Genomic DNA, 18,841 nt, shown 5'->3' with positions numbered 1-18,841 from the left:
CTTGTGGAACTTAAGGCTTGATGTCATAAGCATGTTAAATGATTGCCTAAAAATCAAGTTATTCCTTTGTAATTAATGCCCTGTCTATAGGCTTGGATTGGACCTGTTTCTACCTAAAATGATACTTTCCAAGATGGGTACTTATGACATTATATAATAGTTCAGAGTCTTCAACAGTGAGCCATGCTATTAGAACATGACTCAAAGAAAACATACTTATCAGCAAAATGGACTCAGTTGGAAATCAACATTTTCTTTCGGGCTGTTATACTTTGAATCTGAAATGTGGCCCAAAGGGTCATGTTTCCATACTTGGCTCTCAGCTTGTAGCATTGTTTTGAAGACTGCAGAGAGGCTTTAGGACAGTGATTCTCAACCTTCCTACTACTGCAACCCTTTAATACAGTTCCTCATGCTGTGCTGACCCCCAACCACAAAATTATTTCCATTGCTACTTCATAACTGTAATTTTGCTACTGTTATGAATCCTAATATAGATATCTGTGTTTTCCGATGGTCTTAGGCGACCCTTGTGAAAGGGTCACTCAATGCCCAGGGGTCACAACCCACAGGTTGAGAACTGCAGCTTTAGGCATTGTGGCCTGCCTGGCTGGTAGAGGAAGGTCTCCACAGATGCCATTATATTTTCTCTACCTCCTGATCTCCACCATATTAAAAAGCCTCTGTCACACACCCCTGCTACTGTGAGCTCCACAAGGACTGCCCTGCAATGATGGGCTAATACTTTGGAAACCATGAGCCAAGATAAAGCCTTCCTCCGTTGGTCATTCTAGGGTTTCCTCACAGTGATGAGAGACAGAAGCTAGTGTCAGAGACATGAGTCATGACTGCAGTGACCCTGATCATGTGGTTCTAAGACCTGACACACTGGTGTGCACGAAGTATGTGGGAGAGCGTGGAGCTGTGGGCTAGAGAAGCCTTCAACTACGGTAAGCAGAGTTCAGCAGCGGGGCATCCTGGTGGGAATTTGGAAGACCAGAGCACTGGGGTTATCTTTCAGATTCAAGAATGGGAAGTAGAGCTAGGGAGAGGATAGGATTAAAAGACATTTGTTTTATACCTACTGTCTAAACATATTACAAAAAAAAAAAAAAAAGCATTATTGCATTTTCATACAGAGAAATATAAACTTTAAGAAAACAAAGAATAAGGAAAGAACCCGGAAAGCATCAAGCTAAACTGTAAATCAGAATGACCTCTAGGGGAGAGGCTGGAGAGACGGCTCAGTGGTTAGAGCACTGGTTGCTGTCGTAAAAGACCTGGGTTCGATTCCCAGCACCCACATGACAGCTCACAACTGCTTCTAACTACGGTCCCAAGGAACCCAGTGCCCTCCTCTGACTTCTGCAGACACCAGACACTCACATGGTGGACACACATACGTGAAGACCAAACATGCCTTTGCATGACTTAAAAATAAATCTTCAAAAAGCAATAAAATGATCCCTAGGGAAAGAAGTGGAAAGGAGGTGTGGGGCAATGCATGCTGAGCAGAACCTTTGCTTTTGCCTTTCTGTGTGGTTATTATATTATCATCATCAGCAGCAGCAGCATCATCATCATCAGAAGGTTCATCCTGTTCTTATTTTATGTGTGCAGTGTTTGTCTGCAGGTACGTCTATGCAACCACGTGGGTGCTGCTCCCAGGGAGGCGAGAAGAGAATGTCAGACACCCTGGAACTAGGGCTAGAGACGGCTGGATGGCCCCGTGTACAGCCAGGTCCTCCGCAAGAGCCGCGAGTGCTCGTAACTGCTGAGCCATCTCCCCGGCGCTGGCCTCTACCACAGCAAGTCTGCACTGATTTACAATCCCCAAAACACCTTCAAAATAAAAGTGATCATTTCTCTGGATGGCACTCCATAGATGAACCTGTCAAAGCTGAGAAATAAATCTTTGTTTCATCAGCTGGGAATTATGGTGGTATACAAGAAAGCCCAATTCAGAGCTTGACACTTCTAAACACGGGACTGCTGTGCACAGAGAAACCATCTAATGCCACAGAACACGATGGAATGGTGGTCGCTAAAGACTGGGAAGGGCCTCACAATAGAGCTAGACAGGAGGAATTTGTTCTGGTTTTTCTGTAGCACAGCAAGGATAACTACTGATTAAAACTATCTATGGTATACTTCATAATGTCTAGGAAAAGTACGAAATTACAAACATGTAAAAATGATGCATTTCTGTGGGACTTGGGCAACAGCTTAGTGTCTCTGTGAAAGCAAGAAGACCTGAACTTGACCACCCCCACCACCCCCACCCCCGAACCCATGTCAAAAAAGCTGGGTGCGGTGGATCAAGTGTCATCCCAGAGCTGGGGAGGCAGAGCCAGGCAAATACCTGGGGCCCGCTGGCCAGCCAGCCAGCCAGCTAGCTTATTTAGTGAGCCAGGTGGGGGCTGGAGAGACGGCTCAGCAGTTAACTGTGCTTGCTGCTCTGAGTTTGGCTGTGTGGCTCCCAACTGCCTGTCACTCCAGCTCCTGGGGACCCAATATTCTGGCCTCCATGGGGCATATATATGTGGTGTCTACTCAAAATACATCTCAGAACTTTTTTAAGAAGCAGTTTGATAAGGGTCATTTTCTGGTAAGCTGTTCTGAAGTACACCAAGTCTTGAGGCGGGAGGCCTCTTACCTTTAACAGCTTGGAGTGTGCGACGTTGAGCACATTTATGACAGCCTTACAGCTGGACCCTTTGATCTGCTCGATGATGTAGTTGAACTTGGCTGACATACGTTTCCAGTGCTCCAGCTCAGTGAGGGGACCCGAATCATCAGCTTCTTTTCTCATCTGCTCACTCTCAATAAGGACCTGCAAATGAGCATCACACAACTATCTGTTCTAACATGAACCTTAAAAGGTCTTCTTAATAAAAAACAAACCCAGAGCCAGACACTGGGGTGAACGCTGAGTGATCAGAGAAACAGAACAAGCCACAGCCAACCTCACCTTGCCAATTCCTCAGCTGATCCTGTTTCCTCAGACTGAAAGCCTCTGAATCCTCATCCGAATGGGTCTCAGCTGAACTGCTGCTAAAAGCTAAAAACTTAAAAAAGGCTCTAGTTCCTGGTGCTCACACCTAATATACTTTTCTGCTTCCTGCCATCACTTCCTGGGATTAAAGGCGTGTGTCACCATGCCTGGCTGTTTCCAGTGTGGCTTTGAACTCACAGAGATCCACATGGATCTCTGCCTCCCAAGTGATAGGATTAAAGGTGTGTGCCACCATTTTCTGGTCTCTATGTGTATCTAGTGGCTGTTCTGTTCTTTGACCCCAGATAAGTTTATTAGGGTGCACAATATATTGGGGGACACAATATCACCACATTTCAGCACAGATAAAATATCACCACCTTCTGTAGCCCCCCTCTTCTGGCCGCCGTGGGTCCTGCAGGCATGTGGTGCACATACATGCAAGCAGGCAAAACACTCATGCACATAAAATAAAACAAAATAAAAAAAATCATTAAAATTTCAAACTTCAATATCATTAAACACCCTCTACCAAATAAAAAGACTTGACATGGGGGGGGGGGCAACAAAGAATCAAGATCTGGGAAACATTAGGTAAGGTCCAGCAGTTCAATGAGAGACCACCAAGCAATCCAAAAGAAAACTAACTAGACGATTTGAACAGACACATCAACAAAGAAGAAGCCTAGGCAACCATGAAATATGCTCAACTTCAATGGTCAGTATTCAGGTTAGCACAAAGTCAACCAAGATAGCGTTGCGCACTTGGTGTGAGGGCAATCTGACAATCCCAGCTGTAACCAGTGGCTTGAAGAAATGAGAACTTCCCTGTGCTTCTGTGAAGTACATAAATCAATGTAACCGCGGTGCCCGTCAGCTTTGTCACTTGAGACTCAAGGAGGAATCGCCCAGATCAGGTTGGCCTATGGGCGCGTCTGTGGGTGATTGTCTTGATTCCTGAACTGATGTGGGAAGACCCACCCAGCCCACCGTGGTGGCACCATTCCCCAGGCAAGGGATCCCGGGCTACATGAGGGTGGAGGGGGAACTGAGCACAAGTAAGCTGGCATTTCTTCCTTTCCGCTCTTAACTATGGATGCGACATGACTAGATGTTTCAGATGCCCCACCTTGACTTCCCTACAAGGGTGGGCAGTTGCCTGGAATTGTGAGCTAAAGTGAACCCTTTCCTCCCTGATGTGTGTGTGTGTGTGTGTGTGTGTGTGTGTGTGTGTGTGTGTGTGTGTGTGTGTTGCTGGGAATTAAACTTAGGGTTTGGTTTGGTTTGGTTTTTTTCGAGACAGGGTTTCTCTGTGTAGTTTTGGTGCCTGTCCTGGATCTCCCTCTATAGACCAGGCTGGCCTCGACTCACAGAGATCCTCCTGCCTCTGCCTCCCGAGTGCTGGGATTAAAGGTGAGTCACCACCACCCAACTAAACTTAGGGTTTCTATCTGTTAGACAAGCACTCTATCTACCATGAGACATATTCCCAGTCCTGCTTTTTTGGTCAGGGTGTTTTATTATGGTACTGAAAGCAAAACTACAATAATCAGTATTTGGAGGGCATAATAATATCCAATAAAGACCTGTACTCAAATGCTCTGAGGGATTCCACTGAGAGACTCCTGAGCACAAGGAAGCCTGAGCAAAGACAGCTATTGCATATGCATTACTGTCCTTTCTAACAGCAGAAGTAGAAATTACTTACTGAGGGAACGGAGGGATAAACCTCTCTACTTTCCTAAATAATGGAAGTCTGGTATCATTTAAATATTGAAAAGTCTATCTAACAAAATACAATTTCTTTTTTAAGTAGTTCCTTGTGCCATCCGAGGTCACTTCCTTTTTTAAAGATTAATTGTATTTCATGTACATGAGTGTTTGCTTGCGTGTATGTCTGTGAACCATGTGCATGCAGTGACTGTGGAAGCCAAAGAAGGGCCTCAGATCCCCTGAAACTGGAGTTACAGGTGATTGTGCGTGCCAAGAACTAAACTCACGTCCTCTGCAAGAGCAACAAGTGTCCCTAACTGCTGAGTCATTTTTTTCCAGTCCCAAAATATGATTTCTTTGTAGAGGATTACCAGACATCAGCTAAGAGAATGAATTACATGTACATGAGCCAACAGGAAATGAACGAAAGGAAATGTTAAATGATGGTGTAGGGCTTGAAAAATGATACCCATGGCATGGCAATCGGCTGAATGCTGATGTTCCCCCCACCAAACTCATATGCTGAGACCTAATCCAGTGTGGTAGTAGTTGGAGGTAAGGACTTTGGAAGGTTATTAAATCATGAGGGGTCTGCCCTTATTATAAAGATCTGCATCTCTATTAGTTTGAGGGTGTGCGTGCCCTTGTGCACATATATTTGAATTGAGGCTAGACATCGACCTCAGATGTCATTCCAGTGGCACCATATCCTTGTTTTGGAGACCAAGTCTCTCACTGGGTCCCAGGGCTTACCAATTAGGCTAGACCATCTGGCCAGGAAGTGTCAGGGACCCACCCATCTCTGTTCTCCCAAGTGCAAGTCAACACATCTGGCTTTGTTGTTGTTGTTGTTGTTGGTGGTGGTGGTGGTGGTGGTGGTGGTGGTGGTTTTTCAGACAGGATTTCTCTGTGTAGCCCTGTCTGTCCTGGAACTCACTCTGTAGACCAGGCTTGGCCTCAAACTCACAGAGATCCACCTGCCTCTGCCTCCCGAGTGCTGGGATTAAAGGCCTGTGCCACCATGGCCTGGCCACACCAGCTTTTTATGTGAGTGCTGGAGGTTGAACTCAAGTACTCACATTTACAGGGAAGCACTTTAACAAATAAACTGCCCCCACTGCCCCAACAATTTTGACATATACTGTTTTTTTAACTGCGGTGGACTTGGCATTGAAATGCTGATATGAATAAGCCTAGGCTGAACCTATCTGACAGCAGTGATACTTCCATTGACCACCCAGGATCTGCTTACCCAGGGTTTGTCTCTATGGCTCTTCACTGGGCCATTCCCGCCCCCTCCGTCTTTCATGAGGAGTATTAACAAAACATAAGTTATCAGGGACCAAATGTCCTACCTAGGACCCACAAGCCTACAACTTGAGGGGAAGCGGGGTGGCCTCACCTGCTCAATCTGCTTGTACCACATCATCAGCACCTCCTCCAGCTGATGCACCATGTCCGAATTGCTCGCTGCAGCTGTGACTTCTTCAAAGGTATGCAGTTTGGAGAAATCGATAGTGTCTACCTTCTTTAACATCACCGTCCCCTCAATGCTTATCCTAGCACCTTAAAGGAAAGAAAAATGATACATTATAAAGAAGGGCCCATACACTAAATATCAAGATGTGCTTTTGAGCGGCAATATTTACAGAAAAGAATAAGATCTAGTGCTTTATAAAGACAGAACTCTATGAGTAGGGATGTAACTTAGCTGGTAGAGTGCTCACCTAGCATGTACAAAACCCTCAGTTTGATCCCCAGCACCACATACACCAGACACAGAGGTTTCCTCCTAGTATTTGTGAAGGTGGAGGCATGAAGATCAGGAGTTTAAGGCCACCCTGGGCTACAAAGAGACTTCAAAAAAAGGCTACATGAGACCCTGTCTCAAAAAGTAAAGGGGAAAAAAAAGGTTGTGAGTTGACTTATGAATCAAATTGTATATTTTTGCAATATTAAGTGATAAAATAACACTTTTAAGAAATAATCATAAAGCACAGTTGAAAAGCATTTATTTTATGTGTACATGTATGTGTGTCCCTGAGTATAGGTACATGTACCACATGTGTGCAATACCCATGGAGGCCAGAAGGGGGCACTGGATCCTCTGGAACTGGATCTGGAATTGGAGTTATAGGAAGTTGTGAGCTGCTGTGAGGGTGTTGGAAACCAAGCCTGGGTCTTCTACAAGAGCAGCAAATGCTCTTAGCTACTGAGCCATCTCTCCAGCATAAGCACATATTTTTTGGGGGGCAAATCTTTGACTAAGAATAGGAAGAGATTCCCCTAACGCTTTTACCTGCAGAGCCCCTGGTAAGGAGGGGTTCTCATGTTTTCCCATCTTTCTTCCAGGTCTCCTCCTATAAACCCTGTTTTCAGTAACGTACCTTGCAGCTAGCGGTCTCATTTTGAGCTGTTCACCAAACATTAAATCTTACACTTACCATCTAAAAATGAAAGATATCTGTTGATGGTTTCTGTGAAAATATGTCTCTCAGATTCACCCTGCTTGGACTGGTTTAAAGCGCCCCAGTTGTTCGTTGCAAGAATAGCTGGCAGAAATATGTATTGCAACATATTCTTGATCCCTTTTAAGAGTCCTCTTGATGCATCCAAGACGGTAAATAGCGCATCCTGAAAGGATGGTATTCAACTGTTATATGTTAAGTCCATTAAGGAACTGGGGGGAAAAAAACTCATAAGCCATTTTTCACCTGCAGTGAACAGTTGATATATTTTGTAAACTACTGGGAACATGTTAAGTGCTTATGAACATTAGAAGTCTAAAACCAACAATCTGGCCCTATTCTGCCCATTCCCACCAGCTCTCCCTGGACATGTTTTCCTGTCCTTTAATCTCTGCCAGGGGGAGGAGCTGTGCTCTGCAGCCTAGCTGAGGTCTGGGAAAGGCAACCGAGTCTGTCACATAAAGACACCCTGGAGCATAAGGTGCCCTGTTCACGAAAACTGTCTTGTGAAGCATGATGGGTAATCCTTGTCGTCAGCTTGAAAGGTGCCCACGGGTTTGGGAAGCATGCCTCTGGGGATGTATGTGATGTGTTTCTAGAGAGGGTTACCTCATGAAGACTCCGAGCTAATCCACAGACAAATTCCTTATAAGAAGACAGTTATATGGAGAAGTGGTACAGATTAGAAGATTCAGGAAATGGGCCACTGAGGACATATCTTCGGGCTGTATCCTATCCTGCCCACTTCCTAGATGCCCATTTTCTCTTCTTCCTGATTGCCATGACTTTGAAAATCACTGGTCCACTATACGCCTCTGCTGTGATTACATTTACATAGTGATGATATGAACCAATACTTATCTAAACAGTATGGAACGTAATCATGTCAGAAGAAGGGAGGGTTGGGGGGGAAAGGGAAGGGCCAGAGAGTTCTTAGATTTCAATTTGCCCGGCATGGTGACGCACGCCTTTAATCCCAGCATTCAGGAGGCAGAGGCAGGTGGATCTCTGTGAGTTTGAGGCCAGCCCAATCTACATAGTGCCAGAGTTACACAGTGAGACCCTGGTTTCTGTCTTTTTTTTTTTAAACAACTAAATTCTCATCTATAGAGGAAAGCCCACATATAATGCCTAAATGGTTAAAAAGAGACCTGTAGAGCTAGCTAAATTTAGCGATGTGGAGGTAAATTAAAGAATATTCTGAAAGAGATTTTTATAATTTGTATAATGTTTTTAAGTACATGCATATGTGCGTTAGGTTTGTGTACATGAGTGCATCGAATATAAAGGCCAGAAAAGAAGGTGTTGGGTCCCCGGCATCTAGACTTACAGGTAGTTCTGAGCCACCCAATGTGGGTGCTGAGAATTGAACTCGGGTCCTCTCTAAGAGCAGGATCTTCTGAGCCAACTCTCCAACCTCATCTAACAGGCTTAAGGGCTTCTTCTGGGGAGTGGGAGTGGGGTATGGGTCAGCCCTGCATCACAAGGCTCAAAGAACTTATTCTTCTTTAAACTACATGCACACACATAACTGCAACTTAAAAAAAAATATATACGTAGGCTATGGCTGCAGACAACTGCAGTCCCAGGTACTCAAGAGGCTGAGGCAGGTTCTCTTGAGCCTGGGTGTTCAAGGCCAGCCTGGGTAACATAGTGAGACCCTCTCTCCAAAAGCAAAGGAGGCTGGAGATGTAACTGAAGAGGAGAGCACTTGGCCAGCGGATGCAAAGTCCCGGATTTGATCCTCAGAAGGAAAAGAAAGGAAGAGAAGGGATGGGAGGAAAGGGCAGTGGGAAGAGAGAAGGTGCGAAGAGGAAAGGCAGGGAAGAGGGAGGAGAGGAGGGATGAGAAGAAAGGAGGGAGGGAGAGGGAGGGAGGGGGAAGGGAAAAGGAGGAGGGAAGGGAATGGAAGGACAGACTGAACTGCAGATAAACTAGAGAGCGTGACTGAAATTGATGACAGATGGAACACTCATCCACACACGAAGATGGCCTGGTAAGACGATCAGAGTTCAGGAAGAAAGCGAAAAGCAGAGGGGATAGGGAAGGTTCCTCACGAAGGGCACCAAGTGGCAGCGGGTGCCTCACCCACAAGAGACACGGGGAAGCACCTACAAGGGCCCAGGGGAGATCGCTGCCCACCGCAACAACCTCTCTCCGGGCTGTCTATCGTCACAACCAGGAAAGAAGTCAAAGCACATTGGATTTGTTACATGGCACCTGAAGGCAGTAAGACCCCCTAAGAACAAGAAAGAGAATGGACGGAAGCCTTTTGAGAATCTACAGTAAATCAGGCAGCAGAGCAACAGTTTTGTCTTTCAGGGGTCTCACAACACTCGGCAAAGTGGGTGTCCTTAGTCCCCATCCAGGCACGCCCACGTCTCACAAAGGATGAGCCACTTGACAAAGGAACAGCTTGGAGGCAAATTCTGGTCTGTGTGATCCTACTTGCCCTTTCCAACCTGCAGCCCAGCCCCTGACTAGGGTAGCAATGTCAAGACTGTAAGTCAGCTCCCTCTTCTCCTAAAATGACTAAAAAATGTAAAATACTAAGCAAAGAGTTGGCGTAGTAACTAATACTTAAGACTGTAGGAGCAGAATCGAATGTGTCCCTAAAGAATGGGCATAAGGTAATTCTGGGCACACCATACAGAAGACATTGAGTTTTCAAAAACTTTAGGGCTGGAGACTTTTTTTTTTTTTTTAATCAAGTCAACATAAGCTAGAGTCATCTGGGAAGAGGGAAGCTCATCTGAGGAGCTACCTCAGGTAGATTGGCCCGTGGGCATGTCTGAGAGACGTTTTCCTGGTTAATTGATGTGGGAGGGCCCAAGCCACTGTGCCACCCTGGGCAGATGGTCCTGCCTTGTATAAGGAAGCAGGCTGAGCAAGTCAGCGGGGAGCAAGCCAATAAGCAGCTCTCCTCCATGGCCTCCGCTTCAGGTCCTGCTTCAACTCTCCTCGGTTGCTATGCTGCGATACAGAAGTGGAAGGGAAATAAACCCTTTCTTCCCCAGGTTGTTTCCGGCCAGCATTTTATGCAAATTAAAACAGTGAGGCATGCCTGCAATCCCAGCCCTTGAGAAGTGGAAGTGGGAGGGTCAGGGGTTCAAGGACATTGGAGATATAAATAAACTATATATATATTCATTCAAAGCCAGCCTGGGCTGCATGAGACCCTGTCTCAAACACATAAACTTTTTTTTGTTTTCATTTTTTTGTTTTTTTGTTTTGTTTTGTTTTTCGACACAGGGTTTCTCTGTGTAGCTTTGCGCCTTTCCTGGATCTCGCTCTGTAGTCCAGGCTGGCCTCCAACTCACAAAGATCCACCTGCCTCTGCCTCCTGAGTGCTGGGATTAAAGGCGTGTGCCACCACCGCCCAGCTACATCAACTTTTAAATCTTTCCAAAACATAAACTTTTTAAAAGCTATATCTATAGGATGACAATAACTCCACTCTATTATAGCCAATACCTTAGTTTCTTTGAGTGTACAAATGCATCATTATCTTGGAACTCAGTTCCGTCTTACATATAGAAAAGGAGATAAAGGGACCGGGGAAACACGACAAGTGACCAGTGTTTTAAACCATACCTCATAAATGGTTTTAGCATTAATGGCCACCTCATTACGACAGCGAACAAAGAAGACGCACAGTCCTTTCAGCTTGTCTGGAGCTGCGTTGTCTACATACAGTCTCATCATTTTTGTCCCTTTGGGTACTCCGGTGATAGTCCGACCACATTCTGAAAACAAATGCTAAGAACTGAGCATGCGGTCACGGAACTGACCCCGCCTGGCAAGTGACTGCTCAATGGCCGTGCAAGCAGTCTATCCTACATTGGTAAGCTGTAGGCCAATGCCAGGACCTGTCTCAAAACAGGCAGACGGCATCCCCGAGGATGCCCCCAGAGGCTGTCCTCTGGCCCCTATACCCCATACACACACACAGGCAGGTGCACCTGAATGCACAGCAACACACACGGACATACACACTGCGTTTTGTTTTGTTTTTTTTACAGCGGTCTGAGAGTAAAAGGACACCCCGAGTCATTGAAACAAAGGTATAGTAACCTGGTTGCATGTTAATTATCTTAGGAGTAATATAGGAAAGCCAGATGTTGCAACTAACAGCTGCAGCAGCCACAGACACTGAGCCAGAGCCACGAGGGGCAGACGCTGGGCTCCAAAGAGGCATCATGACGACCTCCAGCCATCTGAAAACATATGGACAAAATGGTCCACCTGTTCCAGGGAACTGCAATTAAATTCTAATGGAAAAGTGTATTTCCCAGTAGAGGCCAGGATGTCTTTGATATCTCTTCCTAAGGCATGACAGCAATGTCTCCAATGGTTGGTTCTGAAAATGAAACTTTTTTATTACATTTATTTTGTGTCTACCCACATCTGTGTCAGAAGACAACCTGTAGGGGTTGGTTGTCTCCTTCCGCCACGTGAGTCCTACAGACTGAACTCCCGTCACCAGGCTTAGTGGCCGGTGCCTTTACCTGATGAGCCATCCTGATGACCCTGGAGTGTTCTTAAGATAATGTTTTTTAAAGATTTACTTTACTTCACGTATGCAAGTGCCTTTGCCAGCATACATGCCTAAGTATCACCTGCAATGCCAGTGGAAGCCAGCAGAGGGTGTCAGGTGCCCTGGACCCTGGAACTGGAGTTAACAGATGGTTGTGAGTCACCACATGGTGCTTGGAAATGAACCCGGGTCCCCTTGCAAGAGCAGCAAGTGCTTTTAACAGCTGAGCCACATCTCCAAGCTCTCAAGCACTATTTTTTTACACATGGGTTTCTGGTCAAGTTTTTGCTGTAAGAGCGGAAACCTTCTATGAGTAAAAGGAAAAACAGGCTGCACTTCAACATTAATCTTTTAATTAAAGCTCCCTTCGAGCCCAGGGCCCTCAGAAAACATCCTTACCAAGCCCTGGTGCTTCTCCTTCCTGATAAAAGAATTTCAGCGTCTTACAACCGCCTTTCTCAAAAAAATTGCTGAATGGGTCCAGCTGTTAAAGAGAAAAATGAGGATCAATAAAATGATACTGGCTTTCCGGTGCGATGAAAAAACTCCTGAACTCATGCTTCACCAACCTTGGTTAATCACTGTCCTTTTTCAGAGAGAGAAAATAAGAAAGACCTTCCTGAAGGGTCTGGTGGCATAGGTCTGTGATCCCAGCTACTCAGAAAGCTGAGGCAGGAGGATCATAGGCTCAAGGTCTGACTGGGATACTAAGTGAATCCACAGCCAGCCCGGGCAACTTAGAGAGATCCTCTCTCAAATATAAAAAGTCTAAAGAGAGCCGGTGGGGGCAGGGTTGGAAATAGATCAAAAAGCAGGAACTTCAAGAAAGGGGTAAACAGCTAACCTGACTTAACTCCAAGACAGACAACAGGGAAGACAGGTGAAATTCATGTCTCGGTGTCCTAGTTGCTGTGAGAAATACCATGACCAAGCTGGGCAGTGGTGGCACAAGCCTTTAATGCCTTTAGTACTGGGGGGGGGGGAGGACAGAGGCAGGCAGATCTCTGTGAGTTCGAGGCCAGCCTGGTCTACAGAGCGAGTTCCAGGATAGCCAGGGCTACACAGTGAAACCCTGTCTGAAGAAAGGAAGGAAGGAAGGAAGGCAGAAAGACAGACAGAAAGAGAGACTATGACTGAAAGCAATTTGGGGAAAAAAGTGTTATTTCACCTTACCTGTTACAGCCCATCCTTGAGGGGAGCAAGGCAGGAGCATGGAGGAAGGAACTGAGGCAGAGACCGTAAGTAACTCTGCTTGCTGACTGCCTACTCTGTTTTGCTCAGCTACCTCTCTTGTTCAGTCTGCACCCACCAACCCACAGTGGGCTGGGCCCTCCGGCACTAGCTGGCCATCAAGAAAATTCCTATCCCCTGGCCGGGTGGTGGTGGCGCACGCCTTTAGTCCCAGCACTCGGGAGGCAGAGCCAGGCGGATCTCTGTGAGTTTGAGGCCAGCCTGGGCTACCAAGTGAGTTCCAGGAAAGGCGCAAAGCTACACAGAGAAACCCTGTCTCGAAAAACCAAAAAAAAAAAAAAAAATAGAAAAGAAAAGAAAATTCCTATCCCCAGTGTGCTCACAGGCCAATCTGATGGAGGCTACTCCTCAACTGAGATTTCTCTTCCCAGGTATGTCTAGGTTTGTATCAAGTTGACAAGAACCAAACAGCACACTCGGTTTGTTGGATGATTGGTTGGTTGGCTGGGAGGCTGGTTTGGGGAGTGCATGCACATGCACATGGGAGGGTGTGTGTGCATGCATGCACACGCATATGTGTGCATGCAGGTAGACCAAAGGTAAACCTGGGGTATCATTCCTCTGGGTCCACCTCGTTTTTGTTTGTGTTTTTTCTTGAGACAGGCTGACTTGGATCTCACTACACAAGGCTCCAGTGGCTGCCCAGCTAGTCACAGGGATCTGCCTGTTTCCACTTCACTACGCCTGGCTTTTCACATGAGTTCTGAAGAGTAAACTCAGGCATTTTTATTAGCACAGCAAGTGCCTTGCTGTACCAACTGAACTGTCTCCCCAGCCACCACCAGCCCTCTTTCTAAAGAGGTAATACCTCACAGTTGGGCATGGTGGCACACACCTATCATCATCTATAATCATCCTCAGGAGGCTGAGGATAGAAATCAAGTTTGAAGCTGGACTAGGCTCTGGATGGAGTTCTTGGCCAGTCTGGAATATGTAGGAAAAGCTGTCAGGTGAGAGACATGAGGAAGGGAGAGAGAAAGAAAAGAAAGAAAGGAGGGCAAGGATTGACAGTCTCTCCATACTGCCCAGGCTGGCCACTAACTCCAGGGTTTAAATAATCCCCCGAGATGGATTGGTCCTACATTAATGATCTACACATATCACTTTTCATAGCCACTTACTTGACCCAGCCTTAAAGAATGTCATAAGAGAGGTAAGCCCAAGTCTCCCCCCTTGTCTATTTCTGAGGATGGTATTTTTTTCTCTCCTGGACTTCAGACTCCTTCCCCAATTACTGAGACTCCAAATAAGTTCTTTTTTTTTTTTTTTTTTTTTTTTTTTTTTGCTTTTTTTGAGACAGGGTTTCTCTGTGTAGCTTTGCGCCTTTCCTGGAACTCACTTGATAGCCCAGGCAAGCCTCGAACTCACAGAGATCCACCTGCCTCTGCCTTCCGAGTGCTGGGATTAAAGGCGTGCGCCACCACCGCCCGGCCCAAGTTCATAAATTTTAACTCCTATTTCTAGTTTATATCTATCTCAATAGGTTTCCACTTGGTGACATATCCAAGCATAATTTGTTGACGACAACCTACTCCAAATGACTGCAAGCCCTGAACTTGCTGAAAGCTAATATGGAACAATCCAGCCCATATAAATGCCACCTCTTCAGATGCTTCTAAATTCTCTCCGAGCCTTTGACTAACATTGTGGCTTTTCCAGGACCCTAACAACAATGTCCCAATGTCAGCAGGAAGTAATTACAGAAGCGAAAACGTCACTCTAGTTCCCCGACCCCCACCCCCAGAATGTTAGATCAAAAGGGAATTTCTTGTCATAGAGAACCTGAGATAAAAATAATAACTGGTCCCCATTCTCATTTCCTCCAAGTTCCTTCAGGAGAATGAACTCTGTCAGCCATCACAGGGATTTTGGCCCTTCTGCTTCTGCTAATTGCAGTTGGCTCTTATGTCATTGATGCCTTAACTAAATGATGATTCCTCTCTGGGTACCACTAAACTGAGGATGCTAGAATCCCAATATCAGCCACTGGACCAAACCCATGGCACACTTCCAGATGGCAACAACCGAGTAAGGGGGGCTCACTTTGCCGTTGGTAACAGAAATGGTCTCTGTGCGGAACAACCTCTACATGGCTCTCCCCACCTCTGTAATCTCACTCAGAATCCAATGGGAGCCTACTTTCTGATCCCACCGGAGGATACCTGATGGACACATACTTCTGACTTGATTATGTTATGTTAATGTTCAACTTTTAGATCAAAACTCTTACATCCTGGTCCAAGTAGTCTTCAAAATAACCTACCACCCCAATGATAAAGTCTTTTACCAAAAAGAAACGTCTCCAAGATTGGAGATGATATACTACTCAAAGAGGGAATGAGAGGACCAAGCAGATGCCATAACAGGCTGTTCAGTCTTCTCTCAAGAGATCAGGCCTCAATTTCAGTTTCCTGAGACTGAGCAAGCAGTTTCTGGGAGGGCCAGGAACAAAAGACAATATCACTGATGCTCCTGTCAGCAGGGACAGGGAGATAGGATGCACCAAGCCTGAGCCACTGAGCCAGCCCCCACAGTCAGTACGTGCTAGGCCAGCCAGCCAGCCTCCATGGTAGCTCAAGGACAAAGCCTGGGACTTGTACAGGCTTGCCCAAAAGACGGGTAACTGTAACCCCCAACTAACCCTAGCCAATTAAAAGTTACTAACATGATTGCCACTGGAATAAACCAATCCTGAGTCTGTTCCTATGCAGTCTGTAGACCTCCAAGACCCCCCCCCCCACTTCCCCCCATTAAAAACCCTGCCCCATTGCTACTTGGGGTCTCTCCGGCTCTGCTGCTTAGCCAGATAGACGGAGAGGCCCGAGTTAACTCGTAACAATAAAAAGACTCTTTGCTTTTGCGTCGGATTTGGTCTCTCGATGGTCTTTGGGGGACTCTGGGTACAACAAAGGCAATGCCCGGGCCCCAATGTCTGTGACTGCACCTCCTGCAGAGGATTCCAGTATGGAGGGAGCCAGTGGGGCCTAGCAATTTTCAGGAGAAACACAAGGTTGATCACCTATCTGGTTTCCTCCCTAAACACGCTCAGGAATGGTGGCTGGGACTCGAGACCGACAGAGCGGTCCTATTTCTGAAACTGGCCCTCCCTTTAGCTGACGGTCACTGCACAACTGACTTCTACACAGCCTCTAGGAAGACATGTTGCCGGGTTTACCACAGGAGCCCCAACAGTCATTAGGAAGGCAGGGCATTAAAACACAACTTGAAAAGGTCAGAGAGGGGTTGGGGATTTTAGCTCAGTGGTAGAGCGCTTGCCTAGCAAGCACAAGGTCCTGGGTTCGATCCTCAGCTCCAAAAAAAAAAAAAAAAAAGAAAAGAAAAAGAAAAGGTCAGAGAGAATCCTCTTACTGTTAAGGTAATATTGCTGATAGTCCCGACGACCTGCAAAATCTATGTGCACAGCTCAGGGAAACATGAAAAGGAAGGGACATTAAGAACTTCAAGATGAAGTGGGGCGGGGCATGGCTCAGTTATAAGGTAGCTGTCTAGCATGTGTATATATGAAGTCCTGGCTTAGATCCCTCCTACCACAAGAAGGAGGAGGAGGAGCAGGAAGAGGAGGAGCAGGAAGAGGAAGAAGGGGGAAAGAGGAAGCAGAAGAAGAGACAGAGGAAGAGCAAGAGGAGGGGGAAAAAAGGAGAGAAGAGGGAGATGGAAAAAAAGGAGAAAGAAGATGGGGAAGAAGAGGAGGAAGAGAGGGGGATTATTTCAAGATAGTGTATTATTAGATCATTAAACCCTGACCAGGAACCTGTGTGATTCCACAGCTCACAAGTCCACACGTGAAACCAGCCTTGACCATAAGGTCCATTCTAGTTGAGAACTTTGGTGACCTAGAAAGTCACACCCTAGTTCCATCCAGTTGTTCTCTATGACACCTCCTGTTTAATACACACATCTCCTGGGTAGAGAGTGATAGAGGAACACACCTGAGGTCCGTGTACACGCATGCTCCTACACACCCACACACAAGTACACACCCCAAAATAAAGGCAAAAACCTAACAAACGATGGTTAAGACTTCAGCTTACCGATGGGCAATCCAAAATTAGTTCTTCCACGGTAACTATGTCCAGCCCAAGCATTTCTGATAGAATTTCAAATATGTATTTGTATAAGGGGTCAATTCTCATTTTCCGGTTTTCCCTTGCTTCTCGGAATCTTGCCTAAAAGAGGTGAAAACATGTATGAAAATGTTAAGTATGAGGCTGGTGGATCTCGGTGAGTACAAGGCCAGCCTGGTCTACAGAGGGAGTTCCAGGACAGCCAGGACTGTTTCACAGAGAAACCCTGTCTTGAAAATAAAAAATAAAATAAAAATTGTTAAGTATGAAGAAAATGTGGGCCTCAGGAAGCAGAGGCAGGTGGATTTCTATGAGTTCGCAGCCAGCCTGCTCTACAACCAACCAGGGCTGTTTACACAGAGAAACCCTGTCTTGAAAAACCAAAGAAAGAAAAAGGTGCTTTCAAACAATGCAAAGTCTCAGGACTTTCCCACAGCAAGCCCTCTCAGCTGCAAACCTGTCTCTCTTTGAGGGTCTCCTGGAGGTTCGGGATGCCACTCATACTTCGGCGGTACTTGGAGGCCCGCCGGGAAGACTGAGAAAGCCCATCCGACAGCACTGACTGCACAGGCCTCGGGGCGATCCTCGGTCGGACCCTGCTCTGGCCTTCCTCATCGTCCGGCGTTATCTCCTCGTCTGAGGGAATCAGACTCCTATAGTCAGTCACAGAAGGACCAGTGACCTGGGAGGTGGCGGACGTGGCTTCCGTGCCAGGGGCGGGCTCCCCTTCGTCAGGGAGCTGAGAGTCATCTCCTGGGGGCGGGGCCGCGCCCTCCTCGGGGGGAGGGGCCTGCTCCTCGGGAGGGGGCGGGGCGGAGCCTTCCGGAGGGGGCGGGGCTTCCTCCATCGGAGGAGGAGCCTCTTCGCTCTGAGGAGGTGGGGCTGAGCTGTCTTCCTCAGACTCCATCCTTCAACGCGGTGTCCTCCTGTAGATCCTCGACGTCAAAACCTAGAATTACAAAGTATTTTCATTGAGACGTGTGCAGATAATTTGACCATTGGGTGTTTTTATTTCTCCCGGTGATAGCTAATCTTGGTTGTCAATTTGACACACTTTGGGTGGGAAGATGGAACCTCAATTGATGAATTGCCTACATCGGATTGGCCTGTGGGCATTGTCTGCAGACTGTGAATGGATAGTGGAGGGCCTAGCCTGCTGTAGGTGCTACCATCCCTAGGCTGGTGGGCCTGGGCAATGTAAGAATGATAGTTCACCGGAAGGCTGGGAGCAAGCAAGAGGGCCGCTTTCCTTCACGGTCCGTACTGTGGTTTTGCTTGAATTCCTACCCTGACTTCGCTCAGCGGTGAAATGGGGACCTGAAAACCCTTTCTTCCCCAAGTTCCTTTTGATCATGGTGTTTATCAAACAGACAGTAAACTAGGACATATCTCTTAAAGCTAGACAGATAGGTTAAAAAAAAAATTAAAAAAAAAAAAAAACTCCTTTGCCATGTTATCTGAACAAGCTAAGGTTACAGCTTTAGAGAGGGGATTTGTTGCTGTTTTTTGTTTTGTTTTGAGACAGTTTCTCTGTGTAGCTTTAGAGCCTTTCCTGGAACTCATTCTGTAGCCCGGGTTAGCCTGGATCTCGCTCTGCAGACCAGGCTGGCCTCCAACTCACAGAGATCTGCCTGCCTCTGCCTCCTGAGTGCTGGGATTAAAGGTGTGTGCCCCCACCGCTCAGCTTTTTTTTTTTTTAATTATTTATTTATTACGTATACAATGTTCTGCCTACATGTATGCCTGCACGCCAGAAGAGGGCACCAGATCTCATTACAGATGGTTGTGAGCC

At 46.5% G+C, this 18,841-nt stretch overlaps 1 protein-coding gene and 1 non-coding gene across 2 annotated transcripts in view; one reads left to right on the top strand and one right to left on the bottom strand.

The window, feature by feature from the left end:
- Dnah8 (dynein axonemal heavy chain 8) overlaps nucleotides 1-17,987 on the bottom strand; it is a 233,474-nt gene extending 215,487 nt beyond the window's left edge. The window contains exons 1-7 of the mRNA XM_028885049.2: nucleotides 17,507-17,987; nucleotides 17,017-17,151; nucleotides 12,113-12,197; nucleotides 10,771-10,922; nucleotides 7,153-7,342; nucleotides 6,111-6,274; nucleotides 2,657-2,833 (exon numbers count right to left, since the gene is read on the bottom strand). Of these exons, the coding sequence (XP_028740882.1) occupies nucleotides 2,657-2,833; nucleotides 6,111-6,274; nucleotides 7,153-7,342; nucleotides 10,771-10,922; nucleotides 12,113-12,197; nucleotides 17,017-17,151; nucleotides 17,507-17,956 (1,353 nt within the window). The 5' untranslated portion in view covers nucleotides 17,957-17,987. The remainder of the gene's footprint in view (nucleotides 1-2,656; nucleotides 2,834-6,110; nucleotides 6,275-7,152; nucleotides 7,343-10,770; nucleotides 10,923-12,112; nucleotides 12,198-17,016; nucleotides 17,152-17,506) is intronic.
- Nucleotides 16,208-16,281, top strand: Trnaa-agc. The gene has a single exon. It is a non-coding gene; the product is annotated as a tRNA-Ala (tRNA).
- Nucleotides 17,988-18,841: the final 854 nt, after the last annotated feature.

This window comes from Peromyscus leucopus, chromosome 16_21 (assembly GCF_004664715.2).
Source record: "Peromyscus leucopus breed LL Stock chromosome 16_21, UCI_PerLeu_2.1, whole genome shotgun sequence".
Taxonomy (NCBI): Eukaryota; Metazoa; Chordata; class Mammalia; order Rodentia; family Cricetidae; genus Peromyscus; species Peromyscus leucopus.
This window is presented reverse-complemented; position numbering and strand designations above follow the sequence as displayed.